The sequence below is a fragment of the Sminthopsis crassicaudata genome, chromosome 4 (assembly GCF_048593235.1).
Source record: "Sminthopsis crassicaudata isolate SCR6 chromosome 4, ASM4859323v1, whole genome shotgun sequence".
In the NCBI taxonomy this organism is placed as follows: Eukaryota; Metazoa; Chordata; class Mammalia; order Dasyuromorphia; family Dasyuridae; genus Sminthopsis; species Sminthopsis crassicaudata.
In genome coordinates, this window is record NC_133620.1 from 102,638,326 (window position 1) to 102,661,561 (window position 23,236).

Consider the following 23,236-nt stretch of genomic DNA (forward strand, 5'->3'; position numbering starts at 1 on the left):
GGAATTGTGTTCTCTGCAGCAGAGTTTGAATACTTGGCAGTTCACTTTTAGAAAGGACCTCAATGTCCATTACCTTATTCTGCCAGGTGATCTTCAGAATATTTCTAAGACAATTCAAATAGAAAAGATTAAATTTCTTGGCATTGTGCCTGTGTATCATCTAGGTTTTGGAGATATACATCAATGAAGTCAGCACAGTGATTCTGTAGACCTTTAATCTGAAGTCTCCCCAACATTGAGCTAACTCTGAGTATTACATGAGCATCCCTGGAACTATGCTGTCAGTGTAAGTGAACTTATCTAAAGCATTCACAATTTCTCCATATACTGCAATCCATGGTTCCATGAATGGTGTGGTCTTGGAGGAGATGGAGAACTTCGGGGTTTTTTGATATTAAATTTTAAGGTAAAATTAACTCATAGAGAAGAAAATCAATCCATACTTTGTTGTATCTCAACCTCAGAGGCTGAGGGCACAATTATCTGTAAAGAAAAAGTCATGTAACAAGTATTTCTCCATGTTAGTCTTGGATTATAGCCTTTTCAAGTTAAATAATTTACTGTTAGTGTTCCAACTGATCTTGATGCCATTTTCATGCTTTTTGAAGGCATCTAACAACATCACAGCAAACATCGTGCTAAAAGCATGGGAACAAGCACATAGCCCTACTTCATTCTATTGGTGACTAGAAAAGTTTGAGAACATCATCCATTATCAAGAATCTATACTGAAGAGACAATCAAATTTTGCTATGATTTTCCACAATTCCTCATGACTGACAGTATCAAAGGCCAAGGTAAGATTGGTACATATTGAATATAGACCTCCCTTCTGCTCCTGGCATTCTGCCTGGAGTTATTGAGTAGCAAACACCAGATCAACCCTTTCTGAAGCCATATTGGTTCTTGGGTAGATGACCATATTCCAGGTGAAGGATCAACCTATTAAGAAGGATTCTGGCAAGAATCCTGTCAGCAATGAGTTAGAAATCAACAACACCCCCTCCTATCACCCCCTGTGATTTTTACAGGATAACTTAATTCCTTTATAGAGATAAACAAGAGAGGCATCTATGAACTCCTGAAGAATAACCTCCTTTTGCCATATAACCTGCAAAATTTCAGTCAGCTTTTCTATGAACTTTGCCTTTTAAATCTCATCTGGAATAGAATGAGCACCAGGCACTTTGCCATTGTGAGAGGAGCCTAATCACATTTAACACCTCTTATTAAATTGGAAATTTGGCTAGAGAGGGATTGACTTTAATCTGAGGTAAATGGTCAATGGCTTCAACATTGATTGATGATGTTCTATTGAGAACACCATGCAAATGTTCAGCCCACCTCTCTAGGCTCATGTCCTTATCACTGATAAGTGTACCTCTATTTGGCTATATCTATGGTGTATCTCCACTGCTCAGAGCCAGTGCTTTGGTTTATTCCTGACAGTATAAAACTGAATTTCATCAGCTTTCTTACTGAGCCAAAAATCCTGTATCTCTCTAAACTTCGCTTGCACTTACATTTGATGTAGTTAAATGTTGCCTTCATAGATACAAACTATCTTGCTGGTAAACCCTGAGGAATTCTCAATCATTTAGCGGCTTCTGAATTTCCCCATCATTTTGGTTAAACTAATCTTGATGTTTGTGAGTCTTCATGATGCTGTCCACTCCTTTTCTGCTCCACTGTTGCCAATCATGTTTTGATCAGTTTTTCACTCCAAATTAGAGATGAAGTATAGGAAGAATACTCTAATCTGTTGACATTAAGTATTCTGGTCTTGCCTTGGTTCTGGTACTTTTGTTGAATGTGAATGTTTAGCTTAGAGAGGATAAGTTTATGATTGGTCCAGCATTCTGAACTTCATCATTCTCACATTCTGTCCATCTCTTCTCTTTACAATGACAAAATCTGTTAAATGTCAACATTTGCTGTGAAGGTGCAGCTATGAAATTTTATTGTGTTTGGATGGACAGAAGACAGTGTTGGTGATGAGAATGTGATGAGACAAATCTTCAGTAGTAAGTGACCACTGATTCCATTCCTCCCAAAGACTCTGATAGTCTAATAGTCTGTGCCTCCTCTGGAGCTAAAGTCACCCAGAATGATAAGCTTGTCTTCTTTCAGCATATTGATCATGAAGGGCTCCAGGTCTTTATAAAATTTTTCTTTGACCTTATCAGAATTTATCATGATGGGAGTATATGCATCAATTATGGTAGCAATCAGGTTGTCATGAGCCTGTTGTTTACTTCTTTGGGAAGAAATATATGCTTGTTGACCAGATAAGTTTTGATAGCAGAACCTTCATTAGCTTCACAGGATTCCCCATCGCTGTGATTCTTCCAGAAAAATTTGTATCCAAAATGTTTTCACCTGTTGCTTTGTCACTTGCCTGTTATCATAGAATTTTGAGGTAGGTGTAATTGAATGGGTTATGTCTTTTAACTTGTATACATAAATTAGATATAGGTGAGACAGAGTTTCATGAAGTCATCAGCCACACTCTCTCTTTTAGTCATTGGAATGCAGTGGTAAGACAAAGATCAAGATGGCCAATGATGTCTCTGGATGCAGTGGATGACCTACAGCTTCTTAAATTGTAATATAATATAATATAATATAATATAATATAATATAATATAATATAATATAATATAATATAATATAATATAATATAATATAATATAATATAATATAATATAATATAATATAATATAATATAATATAATATAATATAATATAATATAATATAATATAATATAATATATATATTGTAATCATAAAATAAATTATTATTTATTTGACAAATTATTAGCAATATTTACTTATATTTTAGGACAAAAATATTTTTGGTTATGGATAGATGGTTATATTTAGACAGAAGAGGTAAATACTGATGACAATGTGGCAGAGTCTTCACTAACATGTTGTAGGTACACTTAAATTGACAAGAAAAAGAAAATATGTCAAATCATTTTTGTGTAATATGAATTTCCTTCTAATGATGATGGCATGAAAAAATCTCTTGTGCTTAATTTGTAATGAAGTTTTGGTTGCAGAGAGCATGAAACCAACTCAACTAAAATGACATCTTAATACCAAGTATGCAGCCTTCTGCAATAAACTAAAGAAATATTTTGAATGACTATTAAAATCTTGAAATAAAGAAAAACAATGTTTTGAAAAATTTGTTATTGCCAACAAAAAGTATTTACTTGCATGTTATGGAACTTCTTATTTAATTGCAAAAACTAAAAAGTCCTATGTGATAAATCTTGTTACCTGCTGTTATTAAAATGTTAGGAATAAAAAATAAACTGTTAGAAATAGCTCATGATATGAAATTACTAAATTCCTTTATCAAATGATACTGGTTTCAAAAGAATTTCTGAAATTATTAATTCTAGAAGCTTCTTACCAGGCTTACCAGGCTTAGGGGCAGCTTAAAGTTGGCAATTCAATTAGATGAAACAACTGATATTTCTAACATGGCACAGTTGTTACTTTATGTAAGATAAGTTTATAAAGGAAGCATAAATGAAGAATCATTCTTTTTTCACCCTTTGGAAGTACACACAAGGGAAGATATATGTCTGAAAGGTGATGAATTTTTCAAAAATGAAGATGGAAAAATTGCATTGGAATCTGTACAGGTGGTGCTGGAGCAATGATAGAAAGAAATGTTGCATTTGTAACAAAAATTAAAGCTGGTGGCCATGAATAGAATCACTTTTGCTCACTGAATGATCCATTTGAAGATTCTTCTAGCAAAAAAGAATTATCTTCAGAGTTAGATATTGTGCTTATTGATGCTATTAAAATCATTAACTTCATTAAAAGACATGCCCTTAACAGTCATTTGTTTTCAAACCTTTGCAAAGACATGAATTCTGATTACAAAAGCTTATTACTACATGCAGAGGTAAGGTAGCTCTCAAGAGGGTGAATTTAAATAAATTATTGAAATTGAAAGATGAAGTTACACTTTTGATGAGCAGAAATCCGATTTTATTAATTTTTTTCTTAATGACTTATGGTTTTTAAAACTATGCTATTTGTCAGATATTTTTGAAGAACTAAGAAGTAAAAAATGTAACATATTTATGTTAAAAGACAAAATGAAAAGTTTTACTAAAAATTAACATATGGAAAAATAGGATGGAAAATGGTTCTTTAGAAATGTTTACAGTTACAAAGATTTTATAATTGAAAATAACCTTCTTAAAAATTTAATTGTAAGTTATAATTTATCATCTTAGTACCTGAAGACATAGATTCAGAAATATTTCCCTCAAAATTTTGATTCTAAAAAGCTAAGTTGGGTTCATTCACCATACTCAATTGAAATAAAAAAAGTCATCTGCCATTAAAAGTTCTAGAAGAATTTGCTGAGTTAACAAGTGATGCAGGTTTAAAACTTGAGTTTCCTAAAAAATCCCTAAAGAATTTTTGACTTGGGATTAGGACAGAATTTCCAGCAATTTTTGAAATGGCCCCAAGCATGCTTTGCTATTTTGTATTGCATATCAACCAACCCTGAAAAGGTGCTCTATGTCCTACAGTATCAAATATTTCACCAAGATTTAATTCTTCATATAAAAATAAATAAGCATATTAATTTCACTAGTATGAAAATTATGTGTATACCAAAGAATTGTTTTAAAATAAATTTCTTTGTCATTTACTATCAGTAATTGTTTGATTTACTAATTTTATTATTAGTAAATTAGCATAAAAATTTCTTGGGCAAAATGGAGTTGCAAGTGGAAAAAGTTTAAGGAGCCTTGGTTTAACCCCAGCTTCTGGTTTAAGAACTCACTATTTGACAAAAATTGTTGGGAAAATTGAAAAATAATATGGCATAAAGTAGGCATTAACACCTTATACCAAGATGAGGTCGAGATGCATTCTTGATTTAGATATTAAGGATGGTACTATAAGCAATTTAGGAAAACAAGGGATAGTCTATTCTCAGAAGTATGATGAATGAAGGAATTTTTGCTAAAGAAGAACTAGAGAACATTATGAAATGTGAAATGAATAATTATGATTATATTAAATTAAAAAGGTTTTGTACAAACAAAACCAATGTAGTCAAGATTAGAAGGCAAATAGAAAAGTGTGTATGGGGGAATTTTTATATCCAAGGGTTCTGATAAAGAATTGATTCACATTTGTAAGAATACAAGCCATTCTCCAGTTGATAAATGGTCCAAGGATATGACCAAACAATTTTCAAAAGAAGAAATTGAAAACCATTTCTAGTCATATGAAAAAATGCTCTAAATCACTATTTATCAGAGAAATGCAAATCAAGACAACTCTGAGGTATCATTACATACCTCTCAGATTGGTTAAAATAATAGGAAATTATAATAATAAATGCTGGAGGAGTTATGGGAAAACTGGGACACTAATTACATTGTTGGTGAAGTTATGACTTCTGGAGAGCAATTTGGAATTATGCCCAAAGGGCTATCAAACTGTGGATATTTTTTGATCCAGCGGTTGTCTCAACTGAGTTTGTATTTTTCAAAGGGATCATTAAAAAAAAGGAAAAGGACCCACATATAGAGAGAACTAAGAAATCATCAACCTAGGCAAGGACTATGAATTTGCTGATCTAGCTGATTTCCATGAACTTCATTCTAGTGTGTAAATATTTAAAATGTTTTCTAAAATCAGGGATGCAAGCCTGCATAATTATAGGGTGTGAATAAAAGCCACATTATATTCTCTATAAAAAATATAAATAGATACTAAAATTAGATAAATATATAAACTGTAAGTAAATGGGTTATATGAAATTTATAAATTATGTAAATCATTAATTTAAAGACACCTGATTTCAAAGGGCAATGATACTAGAGGATAACTTATTCAGTTTATTGTGAGGATTATAATCCAAATGAGCAACAACAGGGAAGGATAAGAACCATTTCTCTTGATTAATAATCATCTTGGAATCCCACTCTCTATTGAGTTTCTCTTCCTCTGTGTCTCACTTGTGAGTATTTCCCCTTCTTTATCCCTTTCTTCCTCCTATTCCATCTCATTGGTTTCTTTTCACCCTCCCTTATCTTTATGTGCTCCCTTCTGTTTCTTTTCTCTTCCATTTTATTTCTATTTTTCTCCATTTCCTTTTTTTGTTCTCCCTCCCTGCCATGATTGTCTTTCACCTACCTATAAGGGATGATATTATGAAACTAGATTTAAAAAATACTTTAAAATAGAATTTTATTTTATCTTATTAATAACCTTTGTTTTCATATGATTTATTTTTTTTAGCTTCTCCCTTCAAGAGAGCCATCCTATATAATAAGAATGAAAAAGAAAAAAACCTCATTTTCAAAAAATCCAAGACATTGAAAAAAACATGACATTATAGGCATCATTCACATCCATGATACCCTTTCACTATAATGAAGTAGGAGGTGCCTTTTCACAACTCCTCTTTAGGGCTAAGCTTAGTCATAATTTTGCAGCATCCGGATTTTACTGTTTTAATGTTGTTCTTTCTATTTGCATTGTTATATATTATTTTCTGAAATTATCCTCAAGAATGTACTTATTTAATGTTTCCCATTTTCTCTTTTTAAAGTAAAAATTAGGATATTAATATTTTATAGGTCCCTAAGAACAAGTTAAATTAAGTTGCCTCTTGTTTATTCAAGGTCCTGGATTGATCCTTTCCTTCCCTTACCCTCTTTCTTTTCTTGTACAGAGAAAAATGTTCCATAACTTCTCCCTCTCCTTCTCCTCCCAAATAGTACACTTTCTCATGGTTCATGTCAACTGCACATTTTCACAATACAATGGTCTTCTTGAACACGGAGTGACAGTGTATATGATTCCTGTGTGTTTTATTATGGCTGACAAGATCAGTCTGTGACTGCCTGTATGAGAATTACTCTTTGCTTTGGGTTGCAGCCATTACTTTTGTAGGACTTGTACTGAGAAATGTGCTTTGATTTGCCAAATGCTGGGAGCCTTTGCTCTGAACAAACAGCCACATTCTGGGCTGAATGCTGCTACTCTGGGATTTCTGCTGCTCTCTTTGCCTAGGAGACTGAAGCAATGCTTTCCATTTGTAGTAAAAGCTCTATATTTGGCCTTCCCTACTTCAGATAGGTTCATTTCAACTCCCTTTCCATTAGTTGTTTGGGTTTCTGTGATACTTCCCATTCTTTACAAGTATTCGGCCTAGCTGAGTTATATTTTAATGAACCATGTTTAAATGAGGCTTAGAAGAAAGGATACTGATTTGGAATTAGAACACCTGGGATTAAGTCCTTACTGGATTTCTGTTTTCTCATTTTTTTTTACTGAAGGTGAGATAGTTGGCTCCATTTCCAACTCTAAATTCTCTGAAAACTTAATAATTGTGGAATAAAACCACTTTTCTCCATGTAAGATTTGCTCAGTTTTTAAAATTAAAAAGACAGCTGGCTAAACTGAGGGAGAGGCACATTTCTTATATAAGAAATGATCCCTAGCAAAGTGCTAAAGTGCCTTATGTACATCAGAGAATAGGGGGGAAAAACCCAGAAGGGTTTAGGATATTCATTCCTAAATTTTCCATAACATTTGAATAAAAATATCTTGTCATATAACTGAGGAAGTTATGGAGAGAGTGAGGAAAAACATAAAATTAAGTATTAACTAAGGGCAGGGGCATGGTGGCAAATGTTTTAATAACTGACTCTCCAACATCTACAGTATACACTTTCAAGTTTAATCAGCATTAATGACATTTTCTATATCTCTTAAATCTAAGCAATCAACAAAACAATAAATCAAGCCATTATCTGTAGCATTTGCCAATTTCTGAGTTATGGAATAAATGTTCATATATAAAATATAACAATTGGCTCTTGGTGCTGTGAGCTGATTCTAGCATATTTTTATAAGTGTCACTTAAATTAGATTGGTTTTCATGACTGGATAGAAGAATATATGTTTTATAGGAAAAGACCGAGAGTAAGGATATTGAGGCAGTAGGGAAAAGACTATTTTGAAAATAGATATGCTTCAATCAAGCTGACTTCTACATTATGAATTCTAGGAAATAAATCCTGTTCTAGCATCTCTATGCTGATCCTATCTTACTACCTACCATTCAGGTCTAGGACTTGGATAGAGTGTTATTTCTGTGGTTGGTTCTAGGTATGTGCTGTTCTTTTTCTACAAAGAAAAGACTAGTCCCATGGCTATGCTTGCATCCAGGGTCCCTCTTTTCTTCTCATCTATAGCTCAAAATCTTTCTACTCTATTCCTTATTGTCTCTTCCTTTGCACTTGTACTTGTTGAAAAAGGTCAACTCTGTTCATCAGTCTCTTGTCCCTACAATTAGTTCTTTCTTTCACCTTCAATCTCCATCTAGTGACTCTTTTCCCTGCTATGATTCCTATAAATATGTTGCAAGTCTCACTTAATCCCTTAAAAACCTCCACTTAAAACCTTGCACTTCCAAAAGCTATCATTTTATATTTCTCTTCCTCTTGTAGCAGATCTTCTAGGAAAAACTTGCCTCTCTACCACTTTTACATCTTTACCTCTATTTTCATGGAACTATTCTCTTCTACTTTACAAATGATCTTTTAGTTGCCAAATCTGCATGGAGTATTGATGCATATTGACTAATGGCCTTTTATGTCAGTCATCTTTTATGATCCTTTCTAAATCTTATGACATTTAACCACTTGCTTCTCTTGGATATTCTCTCTGTTTTTTTTTTTTTTTTAATTTTTATTTTTCAATTAACAAGTATTTATCTTCCTTCTACTTTCATCTCAAACAAACAAACCCTTGTAACAAATATCCATAATTAACTTGTCCATTATCTATGTTCAAAGTATATCTCACTTTGAGTCTATTTGCTCTCTTTTTGGAAGCAAATAGTATATACTCTCACTGGGGAATTGGAATCATGGTTGGCTATTACATTATCAGCGTTTTTTATTTTTTCAAAATGATTTGTTTCAACAATATGATTGTTATCGTATAAATTATTCTCATTTCTTTTCACTTCACTATCAGTTCTTACAAGTATGTCTAGATTTCTCCCTTTATCACAATACTACTTCACTTTATTCATATACCATGATTTGTTTAGCCAGTTGATGCATAGCTCTTTTATAACTAGTTCCTTGACAACTCTCCCCTACCCCCACCCCATACATAAACTCTCATGTTTCTGTATATTTGGATTCTTTTCCTTATTCTCTGGTCACTTTAAGATATTCAAAGGTCAAAGAATATGCACAATTTAATAACTTTGGGGGCATAATTCCAATTAATTTTTGGAATGTTTGGGAGCAGTTTATAGTACTATCTAGAGTGCATTTAAAAAAACCAAACAAACCTGTTTTCCTTTCTCTTCAGTGTTTGTCATCTTCCTTTTCTATCAATTTTGCCTGTTCAATGGATGTAAGTTGGAACCTCAGTTGTTTTAATTTAATTGTTAGTAATTTGAAAAGTTTTTTTCATATGTTTATTGATAGCTCACAGATTGCTATTAATAGTCTGGATTTCTTCCTTTGACAACTTCCTGTTCGTATCCTTTAGCTATTTATCATTTGGGGAAATTTACCATTTTAATAAATTTGAATCAATTATCTATATATTTTGGAAATTAGAACTTTATCAGAAAAACTTATAAATATATATATATATATGTAAATATATATATATATATATATATATATATATATATATATATATATTTTTTTTTTTTTTTTTTTTTTTTTTTTTTGGTGAGGCAATTAGGGTTAAGTGACTTGCCCAGAGTCACACAGCTAGAAAATGTTAAGTGTCTGAGGCTGATTTAAACTCAGGTTCTCTTGACTCTAGGATCGGTACTCTATCCACTTATCCATTTAGTTGCTCCAAGAATTTTTTAAATACCTCTTCTCCTAATTTCTGCTTGATTTTATTTGTGCAAAGGTCTTTGATTTTATGTATTACAAACTGTCTACTTTATCCTCTATAATCCCCTCTATTCTTTGTTTGGTCATGAACTCATCTCCTTATTCATAATTCTGAAAATATATTTCTTCCTTGTTCCTCTAATTCATTTATGACATGACTTTTTATGTTTAAGTCACGCATCCATTTGAATTTTATCTTAATCTATGGTGTAAAATGCTGCTATGCCTACTTTCTATCAGACTGGTTTCTAGTCACCCTGTAAGTTTTTATCATATAGTGAGCCATTACTTCAGTAATTGGAATCTTGGGTTTTATTGAACAGTTGGCTATTTGGTTTGTTTGTTTCTGTTTTCTTAAAAAAGCTAATGTGTTTCACTGATCAATCCCTCTGTTTTTCAACCAAGTCATTTTGATGATTACTGCTTTGAAGTATAATTTCATATCTGGTACTGCTAATCCCCTTTGCTTTGAATCTAAGTTTTCATATCCCCATTCTCTTCTGATTCTTTTTCTATCTCTGACCACTCCTTTTCTGTCTCCTTTTCTAGGTTGTCATTCAGTGATTCCCTCCAGCAATGGGTACACCTAAAGATTCTGCCCTGGGCCTTCTTCTTTTCTCCCATTATGCCATTTTTCTTGATAATCTCATCAACTCCTATTGATTAAATTATTACTTCCAAACATATGACTTTCAAATCCATATCCTTTTCTCTCTCCATTCTCATATCACTAATTATCTTTTGGACATGTATACTTGTATATCTCATAAGTATTTCATTTCCTCTTCTCCCTTTCCCTGTTTCTCATTCATTCACTGTTATTAATCCATGAAGGTAGGAGCAGGAAAGGAAGGGCATGAGGACTCTGCCTCCAAGATATTCATTCCTCTTAGTTCTTAATCAAAACAAGATCTGAATTTGCTACTAACTTGATAGATGGATGGGACTGTTTCTAAACCTAATAGAACTCACTAAGTATCTTCACCTAAAAACCTATCCCTCCTTCAACTTTCTTATTTCTGTTGAGGGTTCCACTGTTCTTCCAATTGTCCACTGTTGCGATGTTAGAGTTATCCTTGATTCTATTCACTTTTATTTTCCATATCTGATAAGTTGCCCAACAGTGATTCATTCTTTACAATAAAACTCAACACACGTTCCCTTTTCTGTACTTCCATATTTGCATTATTTCAGGCCTGAATCACTTCTTCTCTGGACTACTGCAATGACTTCTTAATTTGACTTCTAGTTTTCAGTCTATCATCTAACATGGGCTGGAGGATAGTCTCCATATATTTGTCAAAATAATTTTCCTAAAGCAAAGATCTAACTTTTTTACTTTTCTAAATTTCTCGATTGCCTCTAGGAAAAGATTCAAGTTCCTTAACTTCTCAAGACTCAAAGACTAGCTCTAGTTCACATTTTCAGATTTATTTAATCTCCTTAAAAAACTTTCCATTCCAGCAGAAGTGACCTACTTTTTGCATTCTAACCTTTGGATTCCATTTCTTGCCTCTGAACCTTGGCACAGGCTGTGACACATGCCTAGAATAAAACCACTTAGGATCATTAGCTCTATTTAAAGTTCAATTTAGGTGATGCACCTCCTATGGGAAGCCTTTCCTGATCTTTTCCAGTTGTTAATTTTCTCTTCCTCACATTGTATTGTATATTTGTATTTGTTTAAACTTGAATCTCACAAATAGAATGTAAATTTCTTGAGGGAAATTTTGATGTCTTTGCAATTTAATGCTTGTTGAAACTGAATTATTGCCCCATTGAGCCTTGCCTATGCAACCATCCATATTGTCTGTTGTTTAGGTAAGCGCTGACAGTTCTTTAACCAAAGGTGAAATTTCATCAATAGGATTAATTTGTTGTTAAGGTAAAAATTCCTTACTTTAGGTGATCCATTGAAGCCAAACTGACTGAGTCTCTTTGGAACTTGGGATTTTAAAAGGAAGCATTGAAACTAGAGCCTGGAGGATTGCTGAGAAGTAGAGGCAGTTGAGAGTAGGTTCCCTAAAAGGAGGTTATCTAATCCTCGAAGAAACTTTAGAGTTCATCTAATTTAACCTCCTCATTTTATGGATGAGGAAACTGATCATCTCCAGAGACTGTGAAATGACATCTCTAACATCTAACGTTAGGTAGTAATAGGAATCAATTTAGTCAAGGGAATTTTGTATTGGGTTAAGGAGACATCATCAATATCTCTCTGAACATAAGAACCCAGGACAATACCTGGACAGGGCCATTTCATTAATAAGGCAGGTTTTAAAAACTGATTTTCCTGTAGAATTAAGGAACAAGGGACCTTGGGGATTATCTAGCCAAGTGGTGTCAAACTTCAGTAGAAAAGGGGGACACTAATCTGTCTGTAGAGATCCCTAATGGATGTCTATTAATTTAATTTTAAAACATAATATTATTGACATATTACTGCATTTATTGATTGCTCAAATAGTATTTTATTGTTTTGCTCAAGAAAATTTTTAGCATTCATTTTATAAGATTTTGAGTTCCAAATTTTTCTCCTTCCTCTGTTCCCCTTCCTGCATCCAAAGATGATAGGCAGTTTGATATCATTTATTCATGTGCTATCATGAAAACCATTTCCATATTAATTATAATTGTGAGAGAAGAAACTGACCAAAGGGAAAAAAACATGAGAAAGAGTAAAATAAATGAAAAAAGCATCAATCTGCATTCAGAGTCCATCAGTTCTCTATCTGAATATGAATAGCATTTCCTTCATGAGTTCTTTGTGTGATCATTGTGTTGCTAAGAAGAGTTGAGTAAGTCACAGTTGGTCATTATATAATAGTGTTGATACTTTGTATTCCTGTGTTTTCCTGGTTTGACTCATTTCATTTGGTATCAGTTCTTACAAATCTTTCCAGATTTTTCTGAAATCTGCCTGTTCAACATTTCTTATTGCACAATAGTATTCCATTACACTCATATACCACAGCTTCTCTGTAATTCCTCAACTGATAGACATCCCTTCAATTTTCAATATTTTGCCATTATGAAAAGGGCTGCTATAAATATTTTTTGCATAGCTCCTTTTCCCTTTTTGAAGATCTCTTTGAAATACAGACCTAGTAAAGATATTGGTGGGTCAGAGTTAGATATGCACGATTTTGTTGCTCTTTGGGAATAGTTCCAAATTGCTCTCCAGAATGGTTGGATCAGTTTACAACTCTACCAATCATACCTTAGTGTCCCAATTTTTCTACATTCTCTCCAACATTTATCACTTTTTTTTTTGTCATATTGACTAATCTGATAGGTGGTGCTGAGATTATGATTTTTGCCCCCAGCCCAAACTTGCCTCCTCAGCCCAAACCCCACAGAAATTCTCAATGACTAGTGGACAGGTACAGGTCTGTATGGTCCATCATACATCAAGTTATTAGACAATAAGAAAATAGCATCAACAGGATGTAGACCAGGACATTGAGCCACAAACATCAATAAATCTTTCTCCTGACATAGCTTCTGTACACTATCCTTTGCTGTCTTTTACATGAACTTATGATGAAGCCACGCTAATCATAAGACTCATCCTCTTCACCAAATGGGCCTTTCTGTATGCGTTCTGGGTAACTACATGCACAGTTCCATCAAGGCTTTAGGATCTCCTCATGTTATTAAACTCTTTATCAATGAAATCAGATTTCATAAATATCTTTGTCTTGCTAAATGTATAAAAGGAGCACAGCCTGCCCTGAGTGTGTGATTCTCAATGAATCTTAATTAAATGCATTTATTTGATTTGGGGAGGGCTTGATTTCTGAATTCTTTCAAAGGTGATACTGTAGTTTATGTGCTTGAACTCCAACATTGGTATTTTAGAGTTGTTTTAAATTACAATTTTCTTTCTTTCTTTTTTTTTAGGCAATTGGGGTTAAGTGACTTGCCCAGGGTCACACAGCCAGGAAGTGTTAAGTGTCTGAGACCAGATTTGAACTCGTGTCCTCCTGACTTCAGGGCTGGTGCTCTATCCACTGAGCCACCTGGCTGCCCCCAAATTACAATTTTCTAATCAAAAGTGATTTAGAGCACTTCTTCATATGCTTATAGACAGTTTGATTTCTTTATCTGAAAAATGCCTGTTCATATCTTTTGACCATTTATCAACTGAAGAATATCTTGTATTCTTATAAATTTGACTCAGTTCTCTACATATTTGAGAAATGAGGCCTTTGTTAAAAAACTTGCAATAAGGTAATGTTTCTCAGCTTTCTACTTTTCTTCTAATCTTGGTTGTCTTGTTTTGTTTGTACAAAAGCTTTTAAATTTAATATAATAAAGACAATTTATTTTTCATTTTGTGATGATTGTTATCTCTTGATTGGTCATGAATTTTTCCCCTTCCCATAGATCTGATAGGTACATTATTCTATGGTCTTCTATTTTGCTTATGGTGTCTAATATTCTATTTAACTTCTTAGTTTCTTTCTTGTTTAGTTTTTTGGTTGGATTTATCAAGTTCTGAGAGAGGATTGTTGAGGTCCTCCACTAGTATAATTTTGCTTTTTTCCTATATCTCACTTAACTTCTCCTATAAGAATTTGGATGCCATAATACTTGATATGTATATGTTTAGTATTGATATTGCTTGATTGTCTGTGGTGTCTTTAAGAAAAATGCAGTTTCCTTATTTCTTTTAACTAGGTCTATTTTTGCTTTTACTTTGTCTGAAATCAGGATTGTTATCCTCACTTTTTTTTTTTTTTTTTTTTTACTTTGGTTGAAGTATAATAGATTTATCTCCATCTCCTTACCATTTTTCTCTGTATGTCTCTCTTTACTTTAACTGTGTTTCTTGTAAAAAACATATTGTAGAATTGGGCTTTGTTAGTAATATAAAATGGCAATGATTTATGATATATCCTGTGAATTTGCTAAAGTTGTTAGTATTTCAAATAGTTTTTTTTTTAGTAGTTGATTCTCTAGGATTCTTTAAATATACCATCATATCATTTGCAAAGAGTGATAGTTTTGTTTTCTCGTTGGTATTTTAATTCATTCAATTTGTTTTTCTTCTCTTATTGTTAAATCTAACATTTCTAGTACAATATTAAATAATGATGGTCCTTGATCTTATTGGGAAGGCCATTACATATAATGCTTACTGATGGTTATAGACTCCATTTATTACTATGCCCTCTAGAATTTTTCATAGGAATGGGTGCTGTATTTTGTCAAACTTTTTTTTTGATCTATTGAAATAATCATATGATTTCATTTAGTTTTATTATTAATATACTCAATTATATGAATAGCTTTTTAAATATTGAATGAGTCCTGTATTACTCATATAAATCCCACCAATCATAGTGTATTATCCTGGTGATAAAATGTTATAATCTCTTTGCTAATATTTTATTTAAAATGTTTGCATCATAAGTGAAATGATCAGAACCAAGAGATCATTATACACTTCAATAACAATACTATATGAGGATCAATTCTGATGGAAGTGGCTATCTTCAACAAAGAGAGGATCCAAATCAGTTCCAATTGACTAGCAATGAATAGAAACAGCTACACCCAGCAAAAGAACATTGGGAAATGAGTGTGGATCACCACATAGCATTTACGCTCTTTCTGTTATTATTTGTTTAATTTTTGTTTTTCTTCCCAGGTTATTTTTACCTTCTTTCTAAATATGATTTTTCTTGTGCAGCAAGATAACTGTATAAATATGTATACATATATTGTATTTAACATGTATGGAACTACCTGCCATCTAGGGAAGGGGGTGGAGGGAAGGAGGGGAAAAGTTGGAACAGAAGTTTTTGCAAGGGTCCATGTTGAAAAATTACCCATGCATATGTTTTGTCAATAAAAAGCTATTAAAATGTTTGCATCAATATTCATTAGGAAAATTGGTCTGTAATTTGCTTTCTCTGTTTTGGCTCTTCTTGGATTAAGTATCAGCATCATATTTGGGTCATAAAAAGTATTTGGTAGGACTACACCTATTTTTTTCAAATAGTTTACATAGTATCAGAATCAATTGTTCTTTAAATGTTTGGTAGAATTCACTTGAAAATCCATCTGACACTGGAGATTTTTTCCTTAAGAGAGTTCATTGATGACTTATTCAATTCTTTTTTCTAAAATGGGGTTGTTGTTTTTTTTCAATTTCCCTGGAAAATTTATATTTTTGTAAATATTCATACTTTCACTTGGATTGTCAAAATTAGTATTATACAGTTGGGCTCCTAATTATTGTTTTAATTTCCTCTTCATTAATGGTATATTTAGCTTTTAATTTTTGATACTGGTAATTTGGTTTTCTTCTTTTTTTTTCAATCAAATCAAATTAACCAAAGGTGCATCTATTTTATTGCTTTTTTCATAAAACCAACTCTTATTTTTAATTTACCAGTTCGATAATTTTCTTTCAATTTTATTAATTTGTCCTTTCATTTTCAGAATTTCTAATTTGGTGTTTAATTGGGAATTTTTAATTTGTCCTTTTCCTAATTTTTTTACTTGTATGCTCAGATCATTGATTCTTAATATAAGCATTTAAAGATATAAAATGTCCTCTAGGAACTGCTTTGGTTGCATCCCACAAGTTTTGGTATTTTGTCTTTATCTTTGATAATATAATTAATTGTTTTTATGTTATTTAACTCATTCTTTCACATTAGACTATTTACTTTCCAATTAATTTTTAGTTTATCTTTCCATGATTCTTTATTACATGTAATTTTTATTGCATCTTGATCTAAAAAGGATACATTTAATATTTTCGCCTTTCAGCATTTGATTGTGAGGTTTGCCTTATGATGCCTTAGTACATGGTCAGTTTTTGTGTAGGTTCCATGTACTGCTGAGGAAAAAAAAAGATATATTCTTTTCTCTCCCCATTCAATTTTCTCTACAGGGCTATCATATTTAACTTTTCTAGAATTCTGTTCACCACCTTTTTATTGTTTTTTTTTTTTTTTTTTTTTTTTTTTTTTTGTGGTTAGATTTTATCTAGCTCTGAGAGGGGGAGATTGAGGTCTCCCTCTAGAATAGTTTTGCTATCTATTTCTTCCTATAGCTCACTAAACTCCTGCAAAATTGGATGCTATACCACTTGGTGTATACTTCTCTTATGATTTTTTAGGTTCCTTTTTGAGCTCTTACATGAATTTTTTTCTGGGTTGAGACCACTTACCATTTTTCTTTGTGGTTTTGCCCATAGGTGTTGTGACATTTTTGTTCTCTTTTGTCTTTGTCTTCCCTGTTACTGTAATAATTTTCTTTGTTTGGATTCTCCCTTTTTTTTGTTGTTTTTTTGCTTGTCTTCCCCCCCGCTCTGCCTTTTCTTTTTTAAAAAAATTTGAGCTGCCAGGGTTGAAGGACTACTATCTCAGGCTTCTTGTGCCAGGGGCTGCAGGTCCTGGCTGTTTACCTGTACTGCACTGATATTTTCCTTAAATACATGGGGGATCCTTGTTTCTAGTGCCAGACTGAGGAAGTGGTGTTGGGGGTAGCTGGTGTGCTGGAAGCTGTAGGGGTATGGCAGATTATCTGGTGCTGAGCTGGAGTCCTAGTGGTGGTGTCTCGCATGTGCTAAAGCCTGATGAGGTATTTCCATATTTTCTCGGGGCTACAGAAAAGTACATAATGGTTTGGCATTGGAGGAAACCTGCCTGCACAGGCTGCGCTGATGCATGTGGTGGCCTGGCTGCTGGAGGATGCTGCTTGCCTGGGGCTACACTGAAACACATGGTGGTTCCTAGAATTGGAGTCTGATGGCTCCCCTGGATGTGCCAGGGCACAGAGATCCTGGTGTTGGTATTTACCCACTATACCACGTTGGGGCTCATGATTTCCTGATGATTTGCTGAGGAGATCTTTGCTGCTAGTTCATTAGGAAGTTTTGTGTCCTGGACTGCATCCTCTTTTTCCCAAATGAGACAGATCCTTTCTGTTAGTCCTCCAAGTTTTTTGGATTGACAGATTGTTTTACTCCATTTATTTTCTGTCTTTTGAGACTATTGTATAATTGTTCAGAAGTGAACATGGGAGATTTACAGTGATTCCCTGCTTATTCTGTCATCTTAGCTCCTGGAAATCCCTCTTTATTGTATTTTTACTTATATTAAATATTTCCCAATTACATTTTAATTTGGTTCTGGCAACACTGGGGAATGTTGAAGTCTGCCTTTGCCTCTGGCCATATGATTGACATTTTTGATCCAGTTCAGAGAGTCTCAGAACAAAAATCTTGAGAAAGACGGGTGTCATCCACCCTCTACTGGAACATTTCCAAGGACAGGGAAATTCCCCATTCCTGTAAAAACCTGATCCAATTTTAGACTATTCGTATTGTTAGGAAGGATTATTGGGAGCTGAAATCTAATTTATAAATTTTATGCCTTGTTCCTAATTCTGTCTCCTTTGGCCAAGCAAAACTTGCTAAATTCCTTTTCCTCACCTGTACTTGCAAGGGATGGTTTTTATACTGATCTAGTAATACTACCTTTTTCTATTCTCTTGGGACAGGATTGGAATTAACGGTGTGTCTCTGACTACATGACAGTAGCAAGATTTCTCACCTCTATCCTATACTTTTTCTGTTCCTCATTCATTTACTCTCACCAACCCAAGAGGGAAGGAGCAAGAATGGAAAGGGTGAAGATTCTGACTCTTAAGATATTCCTCTTAATTCTTACTCAGAACAAGACCTAGAATCTGCCACTAACTTGTTAGGTGGGAGGCCAGTTTCTTAATGTATCTGAGTCTGCTTCCTCATCTGTGCAATGGAAATAGTAGCACTTGTTTTATATACATACATACATACATACATACATATAATATAATATATATAAAATCTCAGAGTCATAGAGACCAAATGAGATAATGCATGTAAACCACTTCATCATTTCCAAAGTATTATATAAACGTAAGTGATTATCATTAGTCATAATCCCCCTTGAAGCCGAGAGAGATGGTGAGACTTTCCTAATCTCACACAAGGTGGGTTGGAGCCAGGATCAAACATCTCAATTTGGATCACCATTTGTCATTGTTTAAGAGAAAGAACAGAAGAAAATTCAGCTTTTATATGCTGAGCTGTTACTAGCACAAGATAATTGGGGCTTATTCCCAATGCACAGACAAATGAATTTCACACTTCTTCCCCATGGTGGGTCCCCTATGATCTTTGGATTGACTGGTAATTCTCTTTCTTACCTTGCCCTCTCCTGGGCAAACATCATCCATCACAGGTGTCACATTACTCCCCCAGGGTTTGCCTTCCTTCTTCTATGTGGGTATGATTACACACAACTGGGGCAGACCCATACCATGTACGATTCCATGGTACACAACAATGATGGCAGGTGCAGGTCTCTCCAGGAATAAATAGCCTTGAAGGTTTCCTGTGATTTCTGCCTTTCTTCTGCATACTCCAGAGAATTTACTCCAAGTAACAGGATTCCTATATAGGAATTCTGCCTTCTTGCCTCAGTTTTTTTTTTTTTTGACTCCCTTCTTAATAATTACAATAGCTACTATTTATAAAACACTAAGATTTTCAAAGCCCTTTATAGATCTCATTTGAATATTGTCCATGCATTCAACCTTCTCAAGGAAATCAATCTAATATATATATGTAAAATATATATGTGTGTGTGTGTGTGTGTGTGTGTGTGTGTGTGTGTGTGTGTGGTGGGTATCCATTTTGTTCATATTTTTAGAAAATTTATTACCAAAAGAACAAAAGAAGAATGGCGATTAAATTAAATAAATTATACAAATATCTATGGTCTCAAAACCCCTAACCTAGGGAGGGGAAGGGGCAGCATCTCACAGGTCAGTATCAATAGAAACATTCAAAAGCATTGAAATTCTGGATTATTTCTCTATCTTTCCCTTTTCTCTCCTTCTGATTCATTCCCAGAAGGGCTGTTAGTAGAAACTTGGTTACATTCTTGTCACAAATGTTCCAGTTCAAGGAATGTTCACATTGTCTGCATATCTCTCTTCTCAGGAGCAGGAAGGCTTTTCATTGACTTCATTCACTACTGACTGAAGGTGGTAAGTGCTGGAGAGGCACCCTAAGATGTACCTGGGGATGCAGGTTGCTCAGCTCTCTCTAGAAATCTGGAAAGCCTGTTCCCTCCTGGTTTATCCCTGAATTATTCTGTATCAATTTTGGTTCTTGAAGTTTCCATTCACTCTGTGGTGGTTCTGGACTTTTATTCCTAGATAAATCCTCTGGATCTCTTGGAGGTCTCTGGATTAGGAAGGAAGAGGCTCATCCTAAATTTACTTTCAAAAAGATGGAATGAGCAGGTGCTGTCCAGAATATTTGGCGAGTAAGTGAGGTATGATGAATTTTCAGAGAATTTGGCAAGAGTGTGAGAGAAATGGTGAATCTTCAGACAATAGTATCCTTTGTTCTCTGAGTTTAAATTTCTTGGACAGTATAATGGTGTACCTGATTCCTACCAAGTCTCTCTGCCCCAACGTTGCTGTGGGTCTATTCTAGCATTCCCTCCTTCAACAGTAAATTTTCTAGCTTGTTGGCTCATAGACAGACACACAGAAAGGCTTCCACTTCAGTGAATCAATGGCAGAAACATATGTGGTGGAGGTTGGTGGGGAGAGAAGACTTCAGTCAAGTCCAATTGGGGGATTTTCCAGGCTGGGCCAGCCCAACCTTTTGGAGCGGGATTCACTGAAGCAAAACGACTATGGAGAGAGATTTTGGAGATGGGGTGGAGTAGTGAGGGGCAAGAGCAAGAGGCGAGGGGACTTCTGCATGGTGTTGATTGGATGGGATCAATGGAAACTTTATAAAAGTGCATGATAGCAAAGATAGCCTGTTCATTTGTGAGACCGTGATATATAGGCCCTCTTGTTGACAATATTCTCTGCTAGGAATGCTATGTTAATGGGGCACCATGAGAAACAGGGGGTTCTGCCTGAAAAAGGGTATTGTCCCCAAATGAGACAATGACCCCAAATGTTCTAGTGTGGTCATGTCTCCATCTCTACTCCGTTTTTTTGTTGGTTTGCTTTTTTTTTTTTTTTAGTATCTAAATATATCTATCCCATCCAGGCTAGAAGTAAAGTGACCACACACAGGCCTGATCATTGATCTGCCTTTCTAGCCTGTTCACTTTGCCCATCCTTAACTTCTTGCTTCCACGAGCTCACCATGTTGGTGCCTGGTAGCGTTGACATCCATCAGCTTGGCTGGCTATAGCTTAGAACTTCTGAGATCCGGTGATCCACCACATTCCCAGGTGCAGGCTTACATCACACTCAGCCCTATCCCTAGGCTACTCCCACAGGGTAGGGATGGTGATTATATATTTATATTTCAGTGTCGGGGAAGATGGAGGGGAGGGAAGGGAGGATGCCGTGGGAAATTCTTTTTAGCCATGAAGATCAGTTGCTGCTTTCCAATTTATAATCTTGGGGAATTGCCCGAGTAGCTGTGAGGTAAGTACGTTGTCCGGGTCACATAGCCAGGGTGCCCTGTTCTTGAAGGGCATTCTCTCCCCCAAGGAGGGATGAATGTGACCTCTTGGCTTCAGGTCCCTAGCTGAGCCACGTGGCTTGCTTCCTACAGGGGAGCAGGCTGTGGCTATGCTGGGGGTGATCATTGTGGAAAACATGAAAAGGGTTAAAATGATAAGTCCTCCCTGTCGTCACAGGGATATTGCAGCTAGTTTAGTCAGACGAAGCACCTTGCCCAGGAGATCTGAAGGACCATCAGGTGGCAATGCTGGAATTCAGCCAGATACTAGGTAGTGTTATGTTGGTACCAGCCTCCCCCAGGCTCGTGGACAGATTCAGATCTTGTTCTTTGTGTATATTGGTTGTTGGAGTCGTTGCTTCTCAGGACCCACCTTCTTGGCACCCAGCATCCAGGATGGGACTCAGCAAGGGCACTTTGGTCTCTAGAGGTCCAGTTTTGAGTGCATGTCCAGGGTGGAAGAGAAACTATTTTTAGGTCCCTGATCATTCCCCATGGGCAGGCAGTGATATACTGAAGGGCAAAGGAGGAAATGGGGGGAATGAATGTCATCCCTGAAATAGACTGCTGAATTCCAGAAAGACAGTAAAAGGGGTCCTAGAGGAGGCACAGAAATGGCCAGTGGACAGTCAGGGAAGCTGGTCCTAGCAGGAGGGGAAGCCACAAAGTATTAATCAAACAGTAGAAAATCCTCCCCTTCCATGGCCTCAGCCCCAAGTATCCTTGGGCAGCCTGCAACCTACTGGCGGTGTAGGGTTGGCATCAAGGTTTCCAGTCTCTGGAAAAGTCAGAATTCTGTGTTTTTCCTTCTGTCTTGGATTATTCTAGGAAGTTGAGGGACCTTTCCAGTTGCCTAGGTGGGTGAATGTCTTTTTAGTGTCAGTTACTCTCCAAGTCTTTGCTCTTGCCAGGCCTGAGAACTCTGCTGCAGTGGTTGGGTCCTTCTGAACAGTCCAAGCAGAAGAAAAAGGAAAAGGATGGAGAAGGTGAAGACAGGAAGCCCGGTGCACATGCTTTCTTGTGTCCAGCCATGACTCTGGAGGTCTGTTTCTGGCATAATCCTAGGCTGAGAGAGTTAGACACTTCTTCGCGGAAGGTCCTGGGGAATGGGAAATGCTGGAGATGGCGAGAAGTTCCTGCTGCAGTCTCACAGAGCTGTCAGTGTCTCAGAATGGAACATGCTCCCAAATATCTCCTGTGAGGGAGGCAGAAAGGAGAGGGCATTAGGCTTGTTGGTCATGAGAGTGGGCAGAGGCTGAGGGTGGAGCCTGATGGTTGGGGTCAGATCGTATGAGTTGAGAAACAACAGAGAGAAAAAAAAACTGAGAAAGCAGCAGCCTGTATGTTGTAACATCTTCCACGGGTTTATGGCTACTGGATTTGATATGAGCACATCTCAGTTTTTTCATCTATAAAATGGGGAGAATCATCTCTGTACAATTCTGACTTTTAAGGAACTTTGGGAGATTAGAACCCATTTTCTGCCCCTTTATTTCTTTCTGCTCCTTTCATTTCTTTCTTCTTTAATTTCTAAGTTTAGAATTTGCGCTCATACGCAAATAGGCTCAAACCTTGTCTAGCCACAAAATCCCATAGAAAACAGGGATAAAGGGAAGAAAAATAGGATTTAGAAGAAATGTGATTTCTTCTGGGACTACTATATAATTTCTTTTAGGCCCATTACCATAATTTTTTTCCTTGTTGGAGCCTTTGTATGTGTTTTCTTTCAAGAAGCTGACTTGAAAGTACCCTGTAATGGTAGACATGGAATTTTTCCTGACCCCTGAACTGC

The 23,236-nt window shown here is 35.3% G+C and overlaps 1 protein-coding gene across 3 annotated transcripts in view; it reads right to left on the bottom strand.

Moving 5' to 3' along the window:
- Nucleotides 1-21,423: 21,423 nt before the first annotated feature.
- The window catches only part of SLC26A9 (solute carrier family 26 member 9), a 39,560-nt gene continuing 37,747 nt past the window's right edge, over nt 21,424-23,236 (bottom strand). For 2 of the 3 annotated variants that reach the window (XM_074308975.1, XM_074308976.1), the window contains one exon: nt 22,459-22,639. In XM_074308975.1, coding sequence (XP_074165076.1) covers nt 22,592-22,639 — 48 coding nt within the window. In that variant the 3' untranslated portion in view covers nt 22,459-22,591. Of the gene's footprint in view, nt 22,640-23,236 lie in introns of all 3 variants that reach the window. The other variant, XM_074308974.1, reaches the window with a different exon arrangement.